This window comes from Ammospiza nelsoni, chromosome 4, assembly GCF_027579445.1.
Source record: "Ammospiza nelsoni isolate bAmmNel1 chromosome 4, bAmmNel1.pri, whole genome shotgun sequence".
NCBI lineage: Eukaryota > Metazoa > Chordata > Aves > Passeriformes > Passerellidae > Ammospiza > Ammospiza nelsoni.
This window is the reverse complement of record NC_080636.1, coordinates 67,299,405-67,318,684: the sequence shown is the minus strand read 5'-3', so window position 1 is coordinate 67,318,684 and position 19,280 is coordinate 67,299,405. Positions and strand designations below refer to the sequence as shown.

Here is a 19,280-nt window from a genome sequence, read left to right as displayed (position 1 = left end):
AAAGGAAGCAGTGAGATACCATCATATTTTGGTAGTACGATTTTTTTGTATGAAGCTGTTGGTGAAGCAAAGTTCTTTCAATACACTTTCAATATAATGTTACACTTCCAATATAATTTTCTGTAGGACTAATGGGAACGTGTTTTAATTTTGTAGAACCCTGGTGAAATATTCATTCTGTTGAAAGAGGAAATAGATGAAGAAACTCTAGAAGTGGAATTCATAACAGATAATCAACAAATTAGAATGCAGACAGCCTCTTGGAACAAGAAGGTCAAATATGTGAAAGCCCTAGGTAAGAAAAATATTCTTTACCTTTAAGAAAAACTAAAAAGTTTCAACTCCCTTCACTTTTTCTAATAAGTAGTTTTTCTTTCTGCTATTTAGTGGGTGTTTCCTGTAAATGAGTTTTGCACACATAACTTTTAATAATGCAGAGAAGCAAGGCTGTGATTTATGGGAACCTAGGTTCTATTAGGTTGGTTTTCTGTGGTTAAATGACAGGTGGCAGTCTTAAAATGTCATTGATTAGTTACAGATTAACATTCTCCAAAATTACTGCCATAAAATGCAAACCTAATATTCTTTTCTTATTACTCTGTTACTAAATGTGTCATTTTATATTTAATGCAGTAAATCTGGTGGTTCTCCTCTCCATAATTCTTAGTGATGCAGGAAATAGTTTCTTTTCTCTGTTTACATTCATGTAATTTCTCTGTATCACTCATCTTGGCTAGTTCCTAATGGTTTTTTTATTGCTCCATCCATAACTAGTTGATAACAGTTTCAACTATTTAACAGTTTCTTTTAGAAGATCAGTGCAGATTTAAGGGGCACGCCTATCCCCATTCTTGATGGGAGTTAAGAATTAAAACATTTCTCACCTATGTATTCTGAGTATAGTTTGCTATTGGGCTACATGCTGTGAATTGCCAGAGGAACTTACATAATATTTTGTTATAAAATTACCGCAATATAACCTTAGATAGGAGGAAATACTACAATAATAAGCTACAGTTTTTCCACTGTGGCTTCTTGGAACCATATTTTGGTAATTCTGTGACCTGATGATTTCTGTGACTGAGCCCTGGTGAGACTGCACCAGTCGAGTGCTGTGTCCAGTTCTGGGCCCCACACTTTGAGAAAGACACTGAAGTGCTGGATTGTGTCCAGAGAAGGACAATGGAGCTGGGGAAGTGTCTAAAGATTAACTCACATGAGGAGTGGCTGAAGGAGCTGGTGTTGTTCAGCCTGGAGAAAAGACTGATGACTCTCTAAAACCTACCTGAATGGAATCTGTGCCAGCTGTGATTTGACCTCTTCTCCCAGGCAGTCAGTGACAGGGCAAGAGGACATGGCCTCAAGCTGTGCCAGAGGAGATTCAGGTTGGAGTCAGGAGGAATTTCTTCACAGAAACATTTGTTAAACATTGAAACAGGCTGCCCAAGGAGGTGGAGGAGTCACATCCCTGGGGATGTTTGAGAAATGACAGCATTTGGCACATGTGCCATGGTCTTGTTGACAGGTTGGTGGTCCATCAGAAGTTTCACTCAGTTACCTTGCAGGTGTTTTCCAACCTAATTGATTCTGAGATTTTCATCCTGAATGCTGTCCTGAGATGATGGCCACATAGGGGCTCAGAGTTCTTTATCATTGTGATGGTGCAGAGAGTTTGTTTTCAGAAACCTGACTGGAAAGTATGTAACAAACAGGGAACTTCCATCTGCAGCTGGATTTCAGAGAACAGAAGCTGCCATCTTCTTGCATGTATCTCAAAAAAGTCTTCCAAAAAAATTTTTTTGTGAGGATACTGTTGATCACAAGAAGATTTCTGTAGTAGTTGAAGAAATAAAATGAGAAAAGTTAATGAAATATGAAGAAATTGTCTGAGAGCTGTAGCCAAGTTTAATTATGTTTCATATATCATTTGTGTTTGATGTTTAATCTGTTTTAAAACCTGGAAAAGTGGACATTTGGAAATATCCTGGTTTAGGTCCATCTAATCTGATTAATCTGATGTTATATGAGATATGCTGTGTTTTGTTGGTTTTTTTGTTTTTTTTTTTTTAAAGCCCACATTTGGGCAGTTTCCATTTAAGTGATTTAATGTGATGTACTATTAGTCTAGCTTCTCTGGCCCTATTCCTCTTCTCCATTTTTAGAATTGCCCTTTTTACACTGTTTTGTGGGCAGAGTTAGTGTTTTAAGAAGACTGTGCTAGTATGGACCAGCAGAATGCCTGGCACAACAAGTACTAATGGGTTGGGAAATGTGCTCATAAAGTAGGCTTGTGCTGCACACACAGAGCAAATCATGCCTAAGTAACTGACTACAAGTGCCTCTCTCCTTGGCTTTTGCAAGGTAAACAACTGGAATGGATTAATTATACTGCAATTTCTGCAGCCTAGCTCAAATACAATTTTGAGAACCTTGACTGCAATTAAGGAAAAATGTTTCATAAGATGAATAGCAATTGCTCTATTTGTGATAAATGCACTTTTCCTTAACATGTAGGCATAAGGGAGCTGATTATAGGTCATCAGTCTTTCAAAGGGCAGTTGGAAATTTTAAGCATTCTGTTTTCATCTCCTTTCTAATGTGAAGCAATATAATGGCTTTGCTTTATACAGATTTAAAGATATGTATTTTCTTTTGTCAGCTTTCTGATGTTAGACTGCAAGACTTGAATAAAAAAACTGACTACACTGAATCACCCGTGAAATGCAAATCCAGACAGTTCATCAACTCTGTTTTTCTGTGATATTCTCTGGTTTTTTACTCATTCCCTGAGATTTCTGGTCTGGGACTGTAAAATGTTTTCAGCTGCTGTTCTGATTTGTTCTTTTATAAGATTTTCCTGCTGGTCCTGTATATGTAAATGTCTACTGTGGGGGAGTCATTAAGAGGACAGCACAGATTGACTACTATACTGCACTAGAGGAAATTGAGCCCATTTTGAAGAAAGTGGCTGACCCAATAGCTTTCACTTGTCAGGTAAGTTGACTTCTCAAATTTTAATTAAAGGAAAATAGACTGTAAGTGACTTAATGAACTAAGATATAGTATGCAATCATTTGATTGCACAGTAATTTGTAATGGCTCAGTAGCAGGCTCAGGATTAAGAAGCCTCTGAGATGTCAGGTTGTAAGCAAGTCAGGCAAGAGAAAACAAATTTTACATGCTCTTTTTTTGTTTAGAGAGTGATGTAAACATCCTTTGTGCTGTATATGCCCAATGAGCAACACGTTGCACTGCAAAGGTTGAAAATAAGAATAAATATTAGTAAAGTCCCTCTCCATTTAAAGTGTTATTTTTTGTATGTTCTGAAACCAATAGAAGCAAGTAATCTTAAACCACATTTGGACGGTTATTATTCATTCACCATCAAACCAAATTTTTCTGACATAGCTTGTATGGGAAGCAGTAGGTTGCTGTTCAGGTACAGTCCACTTACAGCTGCTGAATTCTCATTTATGTGATTTGCTGGTTGCCATGCAGATTCTTTGCATATATTCAGAAAAAATCAGATTTTGATCTGTGTTTCAGATCAGCACAGCAGACTGCAGTGCTCTGCAGCATGTTCTTTCCCAGTGGCACATAAGAAATAACAGGAAAAGAAAGCATATATTAAGGAAGCACAGAATCTCAAGTGTCATTTGTTGAATGGTGGGTAGCCCAAGCAGACCTTGCACAATGTCTATATTATAATTGCAAAGCCAGAACAAAAATAATAGATTGTTTTTCCACTGCAGACAATCTCATTTTCCTATGACAAATATACCTTATCCACCACCTAAGGCATTACACTCATAACAAAAGGATTAATAAAATATGATGTATTGCATTATTAGTGTTCTATTAAGGATGAGGCTAGGCTCCTTCCAAGTGCAAGTTACTCCTGTTCTAGAAAAACAGGATGTTGCATAAGAAAAATAGTGCAACTCAAAGAACAAATGTGTTCTTAAATTCTGTATGGTATCCATCATTTTTTTAGCCTGTGTTTTGAAGTATATCTAAGTAAGCCTCTAACGGGTTTCATTTAAACCTGTATGCATAAGGAGTATGCCATAATGATTTAAAACTTATCGTTAACATGGTAACCTAGAAACCTGCAACACACAAGATATTTCCACAGTTATCTGTGTTATTCAGAAGTTTGACCCTTTGTTTAACCAGCATGACTGATATTTATTAAAGTACATGCAATTCAAATCATATTCAAATGCAAAAATATTTCTGTGCAGAGCAGTAGTGTACACCGGGAGATACAGTGGTAGAGTTATGAAGTATGTTCAACATTTCCTCACCTTTACTCCTCTGAATAATAAGCAAGGGTTTAAATGAGCTGACAATGCTATATGCTGTTATTTTTATTGTTTTAGTAACTGAAAAACTAATGTTGAAAGAATGTTTTTAATTGAGTAAGCTCTACAGTCAACACAATGTCATGTGTTGTGACATGTCAACACAATGTCTGTGGCAAAGTATTCTGATGGTAATTCCTCTGTAAGTATTCCTATGTGTCTCATTTAATGGTACCTGCTGGACCTCAGAGTGCAGTACAGTAACTACCTAGGTAGCTAAAATTTTTCTGCAAACTTCTAAAATGAGCTCCTGATTTAATGTCAACAAGCTACATCATAAAGATGCAATTTACAGAGCATAATTTAACTTAATCTTCAAAATATGTTCACAAAAGGAAAACAAAACAGACTTGATACTAATTAGAATTCCCATCAAGTAGCAGCAGTAGTAGTAACTTCTGTTTAACCAGGATAATTAAAACCTTTGAGACTATCAACTTGTTTGCAAAAGTATCCTGGGGCAGCAGTCATTTATCTATGCAAAGTAACAATCAAACACAATGGAAAACAAATCTGATATAAAATAGGAAAGCTTACAGCAATTATTGATCAAAGCAATATGACCCTGTGATCCAAGGGGAAGTTCAAGATTTTCACAAATACTTGCAATCTGAGAAGTATCTCTATTAAAATTCTGTGGTGAAAGCAAATGGCTGCGTTAGTTCGTACCAAAGACACAGTGCTTTGGTAAAATGCTTAAATTTTTTTCTGTATTGCCTTGCCAACCTTTCCAGCTCCTTTGAAATGCTCCACTTTGTCCCCCAATAAAATCAAAGAAACAAGACCCAACAGCTATTGGATTATAGCTATCCATTCCTTTTAGTGATGGTCAGATGAATTTGTGGATCTTAGTGGGAGACTATCAAAATATGGTACTTCTGCATTTTTGGATCTGGTTTTTGCAAGAAATTAAAGATTTATGTTAGCTAAGGTTTAGATTAAACATAATCTAAGATTTTTACAAATCATGGTTTTGGATAAAATTCTTTGCTACATCTGATTGTCATTTTGAGTTCCAATATTTTTCTGAATTTAAAAAGCATTTACCAACATCAGCCAGACATTTTAAACAACCAAATAAGTATTTAAAATGTAATTGAATAAATAATAAAATTAAATTAGTTTCTTTGCATGAATTTTGAAAGAAAAAAACCTGAAATGTTAAAGTAGGAAAAGTTGGGATCATAATAACTAAATCATAATGCTGAATTGATTTGCTATTTGAGAATGTAGGAGGGTGAAAGTTGGCTAAAGATCATTATTTTTGGTTCTCTCACTTTCACAATTCTGCATTCAAGAAACTCTCTTATGGAGTTTATGTTCTTACAGTAACCTAATGTACAGAGTGATATTAAGGTTTTTATAAATCATAATTAAACTTTGTGTTTCATGTTTTACTTTACATCAGCTAATCATTTCAACATTCTGCTGGATTTATATGCTGTATTGATTTTTCTCTCAGACTTTCTACCAAATGGAAATATTGATTCAATTATTTAGTGTTGGGGTTTTCTGGCATAGATTTATCTGGTTTCAAAATTAAAAAAAAAAATTAAGCTCAGGTCATATCCTTATTACTCAAGTTGGTAAGTTCATGTTAGCTTGAGTGACTTAGAATATCTGGAGAGATTGAGGAAGTCTTTATGACAAGCTATGGTTGAATAATATTCCTGTAGTTGAGAGATACTTGGTATCTTAAATTATGTTTTTATCATAGTCATAAACAGGATTCCAGTTACAGTTGGAAAACAAGAATGAAAATAAACTACAGCCTCCTCTATGAAAACTTGTAAATATCTATATGATTTATGTGGTGATATATTGCATGTATCTCTACCTGATCCCCAAAGATACTTCATTTGAAATCCTATTTAATATTTCAATCTTCTCAGCTTACATCAACAGCTGTTATTTTGAAGTGTTTCTTTCTTTTCCTCTAGGTATGAAAGCTTTTCATACTCTATCACTGGCTAAAATTGTCAGAAATGCCTGACTGTTTTTAAACCTAGCCCGTTCTCATTGGCAGAAGCAATCCAGATATGGAAGTGCATATAAAGTAGTGTCTGATATGTAAGAACTAATGAAGAACTTCATCTTCATGTAAATGTAACCTTGTCAGTTCTGCCTAAGCCAGTGGAATATGCTAATTTACTGGCTGTGGATGCTGTGTTTCAGTGGCACACATTTTCAGGTTAGCAGTTATTAAAGAAAGTAGGTAATCTCATTCACAAAAGTAGCAAAATATGTGCTTGGTGGTCTCCTTTTTCAAGGATGCTTTTGGAATCCCAGATGTGATGGTCAGCACTTGGGGCTTTTCGGATCACAGCTGTGTCCTGTTGCTCTGGAAAAGGGTGAGGGAAGAGAGGCAGTGCCTACAGCTGGAGAGGTGGTGCTGTGACAAGCAGGGAGGCTTGTGGAAGGATTTCCAGTACTGGAGCAGAGAAATTTGCTGTGCTTCAGAGAGTGTGGAAAGAATTGTCTACAAACTCACTAGCTTAGTTCTGGGGGTTGCAAGGGCATAGAGGGAAACTAGCACTATTGTGTATTTTTCTCTAGTGTTGTAAATCTTTATTTGGACAAAAGGTGGGCTTTCTCAAACTCCTGAGTGGCTCAGAGTTCTTTTGCAGAGTGACTAACTTCAAGTTCAACTTTAAATACAATTCTGCTTCTGTTGGCTTTGGTGAAGCTTCCCCGGGAACTTCAGGTTTGTAATGTTGTTGAGATTTCTTGGGAAGATTTCTTGGGCCCATAGAGATCTGTATAGGGTATGTCAAAATACATAAACACAGCAGACTTGGAGTCTGTGAGTGCTCTGGGGCAGGAATGGGCAGTAAAATAAAAGTCTCTAAACTGAATTGTTTCTTGAGGAGACGCCCTTTATGATATGGAGCTGGATAGGGCAGAGTGGCCCTATTCCTACTTCTATTTTCCTGTTGTTTTAGCTGTTATCTTCATCTAAATGCTGGAACTGGCCCTTCTGTATGTGAGATAAAAGACATAGCTGCTTTTTTTTCCAAAATTAACTAATCTTTTTTTCCCATTGTATCTTTGCTATAGAGGAGCACAATGAAGCTCACCATTACAGTTTAGTTAAGAGCATAGCCATGATTTAAGAGCATAGCTTGTTAAATCATTGCTTGAGCCCTCAGATTTTACATCCCAAGAATAAGAGGAAAAACAAAAAGTTGAGATGGAAAACTTGAAGCAATTCTCACTGATAACTTTGTATAATAAGTGCATTGTTCCTGACTTGTAATTCATAGAAATTGATAGGCTGGTCATTAGAGGAAAGGCCAGTTCATGTATGAGAAATTTTAAAATGTTAAAAATATTACTTCAAACTTAGTTTGTCTAGAAGCCCACTTAAATTCTTATTCTCTGCATAGTGGGGTATCTATACACAGTTGCTTCAGTAAGTACCAATGGTTTTGAGCCTCTTTATTCATGACATAGGATCTGCCATATACACTCATCTGAGCAATTCCTGTGTTGTTACTTGGTTTTGTCCTACTCTAGATGGAACTCTGTTAAGGCAATGTAATGATTATGTATTGAAGATGTATTTGGAATGAGAGAGAATAGTATGGGTTCCTAATTGAATTTTTATATTTTTCCTCTTAATAGCATGTAAATGTAGTGTTGTTATTCATGTTAATAATTTGTATGTTTTATAGATATTTTGGGAGGTCTTGCATATGCTTTCTGAATTTGCACAGTAAGTCTTGTGCTCAGGATAGATTTTTATTCTTTTTTCCTAGGTGGAGTCTTTCCTTAATGCTTATTCCTTTCCTTATTGAACATTATTATATGTATTCACTATTATTGAATAAAAAATACTGAGTAATGCAGTGTGACATTACAGAAAGGGAGTGAATTATGAGGAGAAGAAATGCAGTGGTTTTTACGTATCTTAATATTGGAAGGGCCAGGGTTAATCATGGGAAAAATAAACAATCATATTGTCAGTTTCCTGCATAAATGTCTTTTCTAATTCTTGGTAGAGTTGGATGAAAATTATATCTTGCCTCTGCATTCCACATTTTCTGATCACACCATACTTACTTTTCTTATTCCCTTTTAACAGCCCTGGGAATTAAACTTCATGGCTCATCAGTACACCCCCCTGTCATTTTCTCCTCAGCATGTCAGTCACAGACTTTCTTTTCAAATTCATATGCTAAGCATGTCTGAAGATGTTCCATTTTAGTCATCCCAGAATCATCTTGACCAGAGACAGTCTGGTTGTGGGAAGGCAAGCTTTAACACAGGGCTGCTGACCCTGAGCAGAGTAAAGCAACTCTCCCTGAGCTCTTCTCTGCTGTGGCTGAGCTCCTTTTGGTGCCCAGTGCAGCACAGACTGGGGTACACAGCTGTAGTGCTTGGTGTAAAATGTCCTTACTCTTCAAATCTCTGTCGTCAGGATGCTCTTGTCAGGCCAGGCGAAGAAATATTTAATTCTGGCTACCTTGAAAGTTGTTAGGCATAGATCTTGACTTTCTGCCCAGAAAGAGGCACTCAAAAATCTCCCGGCAGTCCATGCAGATTTCCCTTGTCTAAAGACTGGGTGTTTAGTAGGAAGCTGATCTATCTGGTTGATATCAGTTTCTTGTTCTGGCAACAATGTTTTGTTTTGGCTGATGCAACTGAAGCTATTTCTTACCTAGACAAGTCCACAATTTTAATGTATAAGTTTTGGGTAGCAGAGAGTTACTATAATCTTTAAACTGACCTTCAATTACCGCTGTTGTACAGCATAGATCTTCCTGTCCTTACACTTCATCCAGGAGGCTTTAAGTCGTGTCTGAACTTCATATGTTATAATGCATGTTTATGTACAGTGGGATCATGTTGTCATAATTTTTGTATTAAAATATCTCTTCTATAGTTTTCCAAAACTGTGCTTCTCTTACTGAAAGATTTTGCCATAATACTGTTTTGAGTAATTTGATTCACCAGCATTCTGAGGATAAAGTTAAAAATACATACGCAACAAATGCACTAATTTTTATCTGTTTTTTTCTTTCTTTTAAACAGGCATTGAAATTTTCTTCTGTAGAGAAGGTAGACAATGTTCTGACTTCATTACTGAGAAACAAAATATCTACTTATGAATTCAGCCTACTCCAAAGTGAAGAAGAACACCATCACCAAGCTAGTGAGTCACTTGTTCTATGTACTGATTTATATTATTGATGCTATGGTTGTTACATATAAATGTTAATAAGACAATCCTTAAGTATTGAAATCCTCTAGGGAAATGGAAGAATCCACAATAAAGACAACATAAGCAGAAAAAAAGGGAGAAATAATTTTGTAAATCATTACTTTGTGGCTCAGTACTTTGTATTTATACTTCCGTGGATTGTTGATCAGCTTTGGATTAACTGCACATTGACAGCTTTGCAGCTGAGCAAATTCATACTTAGAGAGAAAATGGTCAGTAAGAGTCATGTGGAGATGCCTGTATATGGTACGGTTTATTTACTAATTGCTCTTCTGCAATGCAGTTTAAACTGCACTTTTTCCAGTTATAGGGGAAATCTGAAAGTTTTCTCTATCTGAAAAGAATAGATGACTTTTGATCTTAAAATAGCACTAAACTTCTTCAGTCACTTCTAGTACCTATGCACTTAGTGGTTTTCATTACTTCTGGCAAAAAGATAATTTTGTTATTTTTAATTGTTAAAATAAGGTATCCAAGTGAGCTTAAAATAGGGTTTCTCTATAAAGTAGATACATTATATAGACAATTCAGTTATGCATCAACAGAAGCTGCCGTTAGTACCAAATGGAGGGCCCTGGTTGAGTTCATTAGCCACTTATTAGGGATTCAAACTTGTTTACAATCAACCAAGAGTGTGCTTATTTAGCTTGTGTTTTGAAAGCATCATTATGATGTTATTTCAAATTAAAATGTATTAAACCTCAGCATTTTTAGAAAACTTCTGGGGAAAAAAAGTACTCAAGAAAATGTTTTCTTTCTAAAATACTTGAGAAAGATATGTTCAGGACACTGCTTGACTTCTGTTTTGTGTAGCTAGACTTTGGTTTTGAGAGAGAAAAGAGCTCTGTACAATCAGTGAACCTGCCACTTCTCATAACCAAACTCAAACAAGTTTTGTAGGTAGCACTATGGGGATTGCCATCATGTTTCCTTTCCTTTTCTTTGTTGATGCAATTCACTCCTGTGTATTAGATAAACATGATTCAACTTGTAATGTAAAAATGCGCTTAAACATCAAAATTAGTGGGAGCAAACAAATGAGGTGCCTGTCCTTGACATTTTCCTGCAAGACTGCAGGATAGGGGTGGATAACACAGACTCAAGAGTCTTTCCCTAAGTGACTAACAACTATTATATCTGGTGGTGTTTTTGAATATTGAGAATAATGCTAACCAACCTCCTATGGCCCCCCAAAAAAGCCAGTGTGTTTCAAGAGCAAGTTGACTGCTTGAGGCAATAGTGACCTTAAAATGAACTGGTTTGATGCATGGCCCAAAAAGAAGGTGCAAAGTTGGATGCCCAGATTCTTCATGGAAAAATAGATGTGTTTGCAGAGCTGGAAGCACTCAGAATGTGGGAGGCTTAGACTCTCATCACTTTTCTGCCTGAAAGGTGTATGAACCTGTGTCTTTGACTCCCATAAAAGCATCCCAGACAGCCACTAGACATGTCCAGTAGTGGATGAGAGGAGTGCAAGTTTTCAGCATGAAGTATAGGGAAGAGAAATTGTATTGTTCTACATGGGTGCTTTATTTGAACATTCTTGCACATCAGGGTGCAGCTGATAAATTGCTGCTCTTGAAAGATCTCAATATGACCTCAAAATGAACCAAGAATGAAGAACTTATGATTAATTTATTGGATAACTAATGAATTGCATGGTTTGACTTCTCACAAATTGTGATCTGTGTGATTAAAAACTTGGGAGTCTGAAAGTAAATCCAAGAGGCATACAATGTAATGAAATTAAAATGCAGTATGATACTTTCCTGTACAGACAGTGGTTTAGATCAAAATATGATGAGATGCAAGTTTGCTTACATAATTTTTAAGCTGCCAGTCCCATCTCCAAAATGGCTTTTCAACACTTTTTTAGTATGACAATGCAATATTTGTGAGCAGCCAATGTCTAGGCTTGTAGTGTCAAGATAGGTGGCAAAGGTGCAAGAGTTTAACTCTGAAACAGATGAGCAAGCTAAATGCAGACTGGATAGAAACCACTGGAAAATGTTGTGTTTAACACACAGCTTTAACTGGAGACAGAGCCAAGACTTGTCTGGGATTTTTAGTGATGGTGTCACCTCTTGTGAAAGAATGTAACTAAAGGTGGAAATACTGTGAAATATTGTACATTCCATACTGAATTGATTTCAGGTATATTGTGTGCACATTCCTTTATATTCTGGTAATAGAATCCAGTCAAAGCATACCAACAAATTCCCACTCAAATTTCAAAATATTTATTGAGAAATGTTTCTTTTTGGAAAGCCCTGATTCTCAGAATCCTCAGATTTGGGAATTTTTGTTGCATTGTTTCCTGTCCAAGAAATAACAATTTACTTGAGGAAAACCTGCTTCATTTTCCACTATTAATTATTTTTCCCTTTTTACAAGTTATCTATTGCTATTTCTCTAATTAAACTCAACTACTGGTGCTTATGAAAAGTCCTTAACTTGCTTTATAGAAAACAGTGCTTTTTTGTCACCTAAAACTGCTAGCAACATAGCAAATTCTGTCCTGATTTCTGTAATTATTTTTTCCAAGTTGAAACATCTATCCCAAAAGAAGAAATAGAGTCTGGGTTTTTAGCTTCTGGCAGAATAATGGGGTGAGAGGGAAGGTACTGATATTGGCACTGTAGAAGTCATCTTAGGTGCTATTTAAATTGCTAAGGAAAACAACCGTGTCCTGTTTCAATAATTTGGGAAATAAAAGAAGGATGTCTTACAAGATGTGCAGAAATATCACTGTAGGCTGCTCTGTTTCCTTACTTCAATTTTATGAAAATTCCCACAGGCTAAGACAATGCTATGATAGAGTAATACTAGATTTTATGCTCTGTTTTATAGCTGAGGTTTTGCAGAATTCTCTGCAGAGAAGAGAAAGGACTATAACAGGACAAAACATACAAAAAATCCCCCAGCAATTCACTCTTAACCTTGTGTATTTCAAAAGGAAGTTTAATTAAAAGCAAGTACTGGCCTCAATGTAAGTTGAAAGTTGAAGAAGCCACCTTAAAGCACTTAATATTGTGACACTTGAGGACTTTCCCTTTAACCTTTCCTTCCAGCTTGTGATCATCTGCTAACTAGTTCTTAGTGTAGGTGCCAAACAGCTACAGCTTTTCTCTGTTAACGTTCTCCATTAAAGCACTGCAAACAAAATCTCCAGCAATTTTCACCAATTCAGCGTGACAAACTTGCAAGTTCAAGAATGGTATTTTCTACCTGAAGCACATGGGCTTTCAAATAATTACAGCCTCTTCCTACTGTGTATAATGCAAAATTTTATTTGAAGTGGTTAAACATGGTATGATGGAATTTTCTTTACAGCAGAACATCTAGTTTGTCTTAAGAGCTCAGCTCAATTTTGAGAATTGGCAGTTTAAGAACAGTTATAATTTAAAAATAAACACAAATACATCTTGTAGTGGGCTTTTATTATCTGTCATTTTGACAGTGGAACCTATAGCTGTCAGTGATTTCTGCTGTAGAATCTGGTGGAAGGAGAGTTCTTCACATTTCCTACTGACTTGGGAGGGATTCAAACAATTAGTGATGTCTCCTTTCACAATGAGGGCAAAAAACAAAGACTAGAAAGCTTCAATCATCTCTTTTGAGATCATTAACCTTACTGTATTTCATAATTATAAATGGATTTGGGGGAGGAATTTCTGAGAGGCCAAGTACAAGGACATCTTTTTCCCTTCACTGCAAAGCTATTAGGGTTATGTTATTATTACATAATAATGGGAGGCAAAGCTATTAGGTTATGTTATTATTAGCTAATTATTATTAGTAGAGAGTGGCTACTGGTACCACAGCATGCAGAAATGGTCACTGAAATGTTGCTGAGGTTGCTGGAAGAACAGGCGCCATCTCCACTCTCAGTATGGCATTTACCAAGACAACAATTGTACTGAGCCAGCCTCAAGTAGTTCAGGGCTTTGAGGGAGGGCTTCTCAGCAAGGCTGGTAAAGTTTGGCCCTTGAAGATTGCATCCTACTTTGTGTGAGTGCAGCATGCTGCCAACTGAGTATATACAGGTTTCAATACTCTGCCTGAAAATCAGAGTATTGAAACCTGTCTGAAGTTAGTGAAGCTCAGTCGTCTGTGGCTGCTCACAATGACTTGTTGTTTTGTGTCACAACTCGATGCCACCAGGCTTCAGGTTCAGGAGCAGAAGAGACTAAAACTGTCCATTTGAACCACTCATTTCCTTTTGGAGTTTTATGTAGATCTCACTATACCACCAATGTTGCTTTTAAAGTTTTCCTGCCTTTGCAATTTATTTTCTAAGCAGTCAGAGTATCTCTTCTTCATGCTGTACACTTGGCTTGGAGATGATATCTAGCTTTCCTTACATTTTTTAGAGTTTTAAATACATGCTCAGCATTATGTCATTTACACTCAGTGGTGATAATTACAGACACATAAAGAGTAAACAGCTTTATCCAATGTCACATTAGGAGTGTTGCTGTAAAGTATAGGGCCAAGGAAAACTTAAGCTCGGTGCTAAGTGAATGAACCCTGAATGTAATCCTATTAAAATATTGATTACAAAAATCTGAAATGAAATTGCAAACAAGGCTCTCTGTATGACATATCTCATCCCATCCAGGTTAAGAACTGGTTAAGCTGAATCCTACAACCAATTTAGAGAAAAGCAAACAAACAAGGAGCAATATAAAAAAAAAGTTTGTCTTAGGAAATTGGTTTATAAATTTCTTTCTTTTTACCATCCTCCATGGCTGGCTAAGGTATTTCATTGGTTAATGATGTAGTTTCCTGAAATGTTCCAAGTATGTAAGTGTAGGAGTCCTGCCTGAATATCAAACTCAACTAGGGAGGAGTTGAGTGGTGACCAGGCAAAACAGCTCAAGTGCAAGGAGCTGAAGGAGTTTTGCAATACCTCTGTTCTGTGTTACTTTAAGAGTGCAGCAATGCATTCTAGGCAGTTGTATACCTGCCTAGAGCAGACTTATGAATGTCACCTCCTCCTCTCTTTCTATTGATGAAGAAATCATAGCATCCAGACCATTGGTAATATAGACTTGATTGCCTTTCCGATTTGTAACTAGTTGTTTTTTTTTATTTCATTACTATCAGTGGAAATTAATTCAGACCATGTTATTAATACTGTGTTAAGGCTCTTTTTATTGACTATATTTGACCTTCTGGTGTTGTCTAATAGGGTGCAAACTATTGAGTACCTATTGCATTGCTGGACATCGAAAAAAACAAATAGCAGAACCCACGAGTACTAAGAAGAGCAGTTTGAGCATTTGTGGAAGTTCTTTTTTAAATATTAGCTCAGATTTGAACACTTTTTTTAAGAGAATCTTATTTTTTCTTACATTTAGAAAAATCTAGACAAAAATAACAAGTCAAATGCATATACTCTGGGCTAAAACTGATAGTTCTTCAAATGACCGAATCAAACCTAGTTTGTGGAGCTTCAATTAAAATGTTGAGCAATATTGAGTAAAGAAGTTGTGTAGCATGTACTTGTCTCAAAAACCTTAGCTGTTATGCAGTTTTACAATTGCCTATTGTAGCCCAAAGGATTTTAAAGCACACTGCAAATACAAGGGAGTATAAACTACAACACATACGCTTGTTGATGGAAGTTCAACCTGCCAAGGCTTCTAAAACAAGTGGCTTGATTTACACAGGTGCTGTGTATTTACAGTTTCTTGATTATATTTTTCTTTGCCTGGTGGAAATAAAAGTCAGGCAACACTAAATTTGTTTTTAAATCAGTTTAGAGTTGTTAATGGTACTTTTGATTAAACTGTAGCCCACTCAAATATCACCAAAAATAATATTGGAATGGGATAGTGCTGGAATATTCTTTGTCTAAAATGCAGTCAAAATTGTCCTAACATTTTTTTTCTCAGTTAGTACTTAGCTATGCCTATTCTAACAACTGCTCTTGTTCATTTTATTGAATATTGGAGTGAGATTTTACTCTCTCCCATATTATGATTCTGCTGGAACAAAAAGGCTGGGCAGGGGAAGTACAAAAATGAGCCAAATTTCACTATGCAGAAGAATGTAAAAATTAGAAAATTTGTTAAAGACTGGCAGCTAAGAGATTTCCATAAGTCATAACTTCTTTCAGCACACAGTGGGCTGAAAATGTGCTGGCTAACCTGTAGACAACTGATGACAGGGTTATAAAATAAAACTCAAGAAAGATAGAAAAAACTGTGTAAACTCCCAAGCTGAGCTGTAGTCCTGGATGGGAGACATGTGGAAATAGACTGTCTGGAGTTGAAGGGAAGTTACTGCAAAAACAGGCAGGTTGAAGACAAAGAAATTACCAGGACTAACTGGCATTCTTTAAGAGCTCTGAAGAAATTTTAAAGTAGAATATCTGGGTCTCTAACAGTGCAATATTTCATTTTTAGTACTAGGACGTGTGACCAACCAGGAGTTGATGCCCAAACCCAGCTTCTCAGGCAACCCTGTGACTTAGAAGCAGGCTAATGTATCATTTCTACTGGACAAACTAATAAAAGTGTTAATTTAAAAAGTCTTCTGTAATGTGAAGCCTGACCTAATGAATTTCTTGTAGGTTTTTTTTTTGAGTCAGTAAACCTGGTTAAGTCAGTAACTGACTGGGTATGGTTGGATAACTGACCAAAGCCAGGAGACAGGCAATTGGGAAAAATCTTTTTTTGCTAGCAATGCAAAGTGTTCGGTGTAGCAAGGAAAAAGGCTAATGGGAGCAGGGAATGAGACATTTAGTCCAATTTAGACATTTACTGCATTTATGCAGTAAAATGTCAGATGATATTCATTACAGGTAAAACCAAAGTAGTGCAAGTGAAGAAAAGCAGTCCTATGGTATCATCCAAATTTAGAGGATTCCTCAGACTATTAGCGCTGAGGAATAAGACCACTCAGTTCCATGAGAACATCACCTTGTTGCTAGGCAGCAGATCAAAAAGCTAATGAAGTACTAGGAATTATTAGAAAAGGAATAGAGAACAAAACAGGACATAATTATGGCAATGCATGAATTATATGGCGCATCCCAAAGTTGAGTTTCATGTGCAGCTCTTCTGTCATCTCAAAATAGTTACAGAAAAGCTGGAAAAGGTTGAGGGGAGAGCAGTGTGTTTGGTGGAGTTGGTTCTCTACAGGGCCCAGTTAACTAGACTGGAGCCCTTCAAAAAAGAAATTATGAGAATGAGTAAATCATTGGAATTGCATAGAGGGCAGACAGTGATGGAGAATAAGATGAATAAGGGACTGGCAGTTGAGCCCTAGCAGGAGCCAGGCTCAAAGCAAACTACAGGGAGTGATGCCTTGTGAAGGCTGACTCAGAACAGAGACTAGATGGAGCAAAATAATAAAGTGTGTATTTATTAAGAGGCCTCAATAGGTCCAACTTGGGCAGCACAACCCAAAATGACCACAAAATGGATGACTGGTCACGGGGTCTCACACTTCTATAAGTTCTGGCCCACTTGCATATTGGAGCTAATTGTCCAATTACAGCTTTAGCCCATGAAATCCCATCCTTCTTGTTTTCTCTCTTCAGTCCACCATTGTTTATGCCTGAAATTTAGATCATTTGTCCTTGGTCCCCAGCTAGAGAAGGAATTGTTTTGTCTACCTATCCTGTGAAGAGAGCTTACTATCCCCTAATATGAAGCCTAGACTTACTCACTAAAGCAGATCAGAATCTGAAAAATATAAAAGCTAAAACCTGAGGTATGAAGGCCATTCCTTCATGCACTGGGTAGGAAAGACCCTCAGGGTGCAAAAAGTTGATAATGCCTGGGACAGGCTGGGTGCATGCTTGGAGAAGAAATACACTGCATGCTGACTTATGCATGCTTTTAATTAAAGTTCCTTTTGAAATACACAAGGTTAAGAGTGAATTGCTGGGGGGTTTTTGTATGTTTTGTCCTGTCATAGTCTTTTCTCTTCTCTGCAGAGAATTCTGCAAAACCTCAGCTATAAAACAGAGCATAAAATCTAATATTGCTCTATCATAGCATTGTCTTAGCCTGTGGGAATTTTCATAAAGTGGGTACACAGCCAACCACAATTAATCAGGAAGTAGAGTATGAATGTAGACAGAAGTATTTTCTATGCTTGAGCTCTTTTTCTTTGTTGTTACTTGTTTGGTGGTTGTTGTTGTAACTTGTATTCATTCATAGAATTAAAATACAGGAAGATGCTGAAATGATAAATGGAATGTCCCAGCTCTCCAATGTAAAAGTGGTTTTTGATAGAAATTAATATAGGGTTATTTCTGATAAATCCTAAAAACTTTTATCTAATTCATTTTTAAATTCTCTGATTTTTCATTACAAGGATAAGCAAACTTTTCCAGGTGTCTGGTAGTCCTTTGATTTTTCAGAAATTATTTTTAATATCAAAACATAGCATCAAAAACCTGTAAAAATGTCCCCCTCAAAAATATTCTACCTGCCAAAGGCATGTCTTGACTGTAGAACTGTCTGCCCTTTGCAAGAAAGCTTATTTCTCAGTAGAACAGAAGTGCTTTAAAATCCCCCTGTCAGGATAAAAATGAGATTTCTCAGTTACACCAGAGGCTCCTTTATTGATATGTGTATAGGCACTGTAAAACTGCTAATTGAGAAAATAATTCTTTGGCTGTTAGTTCAATACCAGGAGCTTGAAAACTGTGATTCCACAGCACTAATATTCAAAAGACATTTATAGAAAAAGGTGTTCTATAAAAGCAGAACTTTGTTTCTTGAGACTTTGTTTCCGTTATACAGATAGCCCTTTGGAAGAATTTCCTACCCTGCTTCACTGTGCCGCCAGATTTGGCTTGAAGAAACTTGCATCATTTCTACTCAGTTGTCCTGAGGCCACACGGGCTTGCAAAATTACCAATAAATATGGAGATGATCCAGAGAGTATTGCAACGAAGCATGGGCACAAGGAATTAAGAAAATTAATCCAAGAATTGTCAGTAAGTCCATGTGCTTTCCATATGTCATCTACAACCAGGGGGCTAAGATGTTGTACTACTGAGATCCCATAGCCTTCTTGTAAAGACTAATATGTTGTAGTCCTTCAGTCTGAAAATATTGTTGTACTCTTGTCTGAGTAAGAGGGGTCGAAATGGGGTACAGCCACTTTCTTTGTGCACTGATGGTGAAGATCAGAGGTTTTTCACTGCTCAAGTCTTAGGCATGTAATGGGAAGGAGAACAGTGAGCCAGAAGTACCTTATGTGGCCTGGTTAGATTGGTGCTTTCAGCACCCAAATAATGGTTATATTGTAAGTAGTCTAGACCAGCTGTCTATAGTAGGAACTAAAGACTTCTTTAAAGGTCACTTTAAAAGGGACTTTGAACTCTCTTAGCACTGCTGTTCTTCACCATTCAAAAATGAGTTGCTTCCCTGCCATGGTTGTTCGTGCCACTGTGACCAAAGGGTAAATTTTATCACCTTTAGATGGTGTCAATATTTCTTCAGCTGGGTATGCAGGAGGGGTTTGGGGCAATAGTTGCTCTTCCATGTGAAAGGTAATAGTGAAATGGGGGTCTTTCCATAGTTCTACCATGCAAATTATTGCAAATGAAACCTAACAGAATTGCAGTAAAAAAGCAATGTACTGTAGCGACATTTGAGAGCTTTAACCTATTTCAACTCTTTTTGTGCTAACTGCAATATGTACAGATATGATAATTCTGCAGT

General features: G+C 36.6%; 1 protein-coding gene across 1 annotated transcript in view; it reads left to right on the top strand.

The window, feature by feature from the left end:
* BANK1 (B cell scaffold protein with ankyrin repeats 1) overlaps positions 1-19,280 on the top strand; it is a 135,996-nt gene that overhangs the window by 39,391 nt on the left and 77,325 nt on the right. Inside the window, exons 5-8 of the mRNA XM_059470739.1 lie at positions 157-295; positions 2,852-2,994; positions 9,399-9,519; positions 18,354-18,550. Of these exons, the coding sequence (XP_059326722.1) occupies positions 157-295; positions 2,852-2,994; positions 9,399-9,519; positions 18,354-18,550 (600 nt within the window). The remainder of the gene's footprint in view (positions 1-156; positions 296-2,851; positions 2,995-9,398; positions 9,520-18,353; positions 18,551-19,280) is intronic.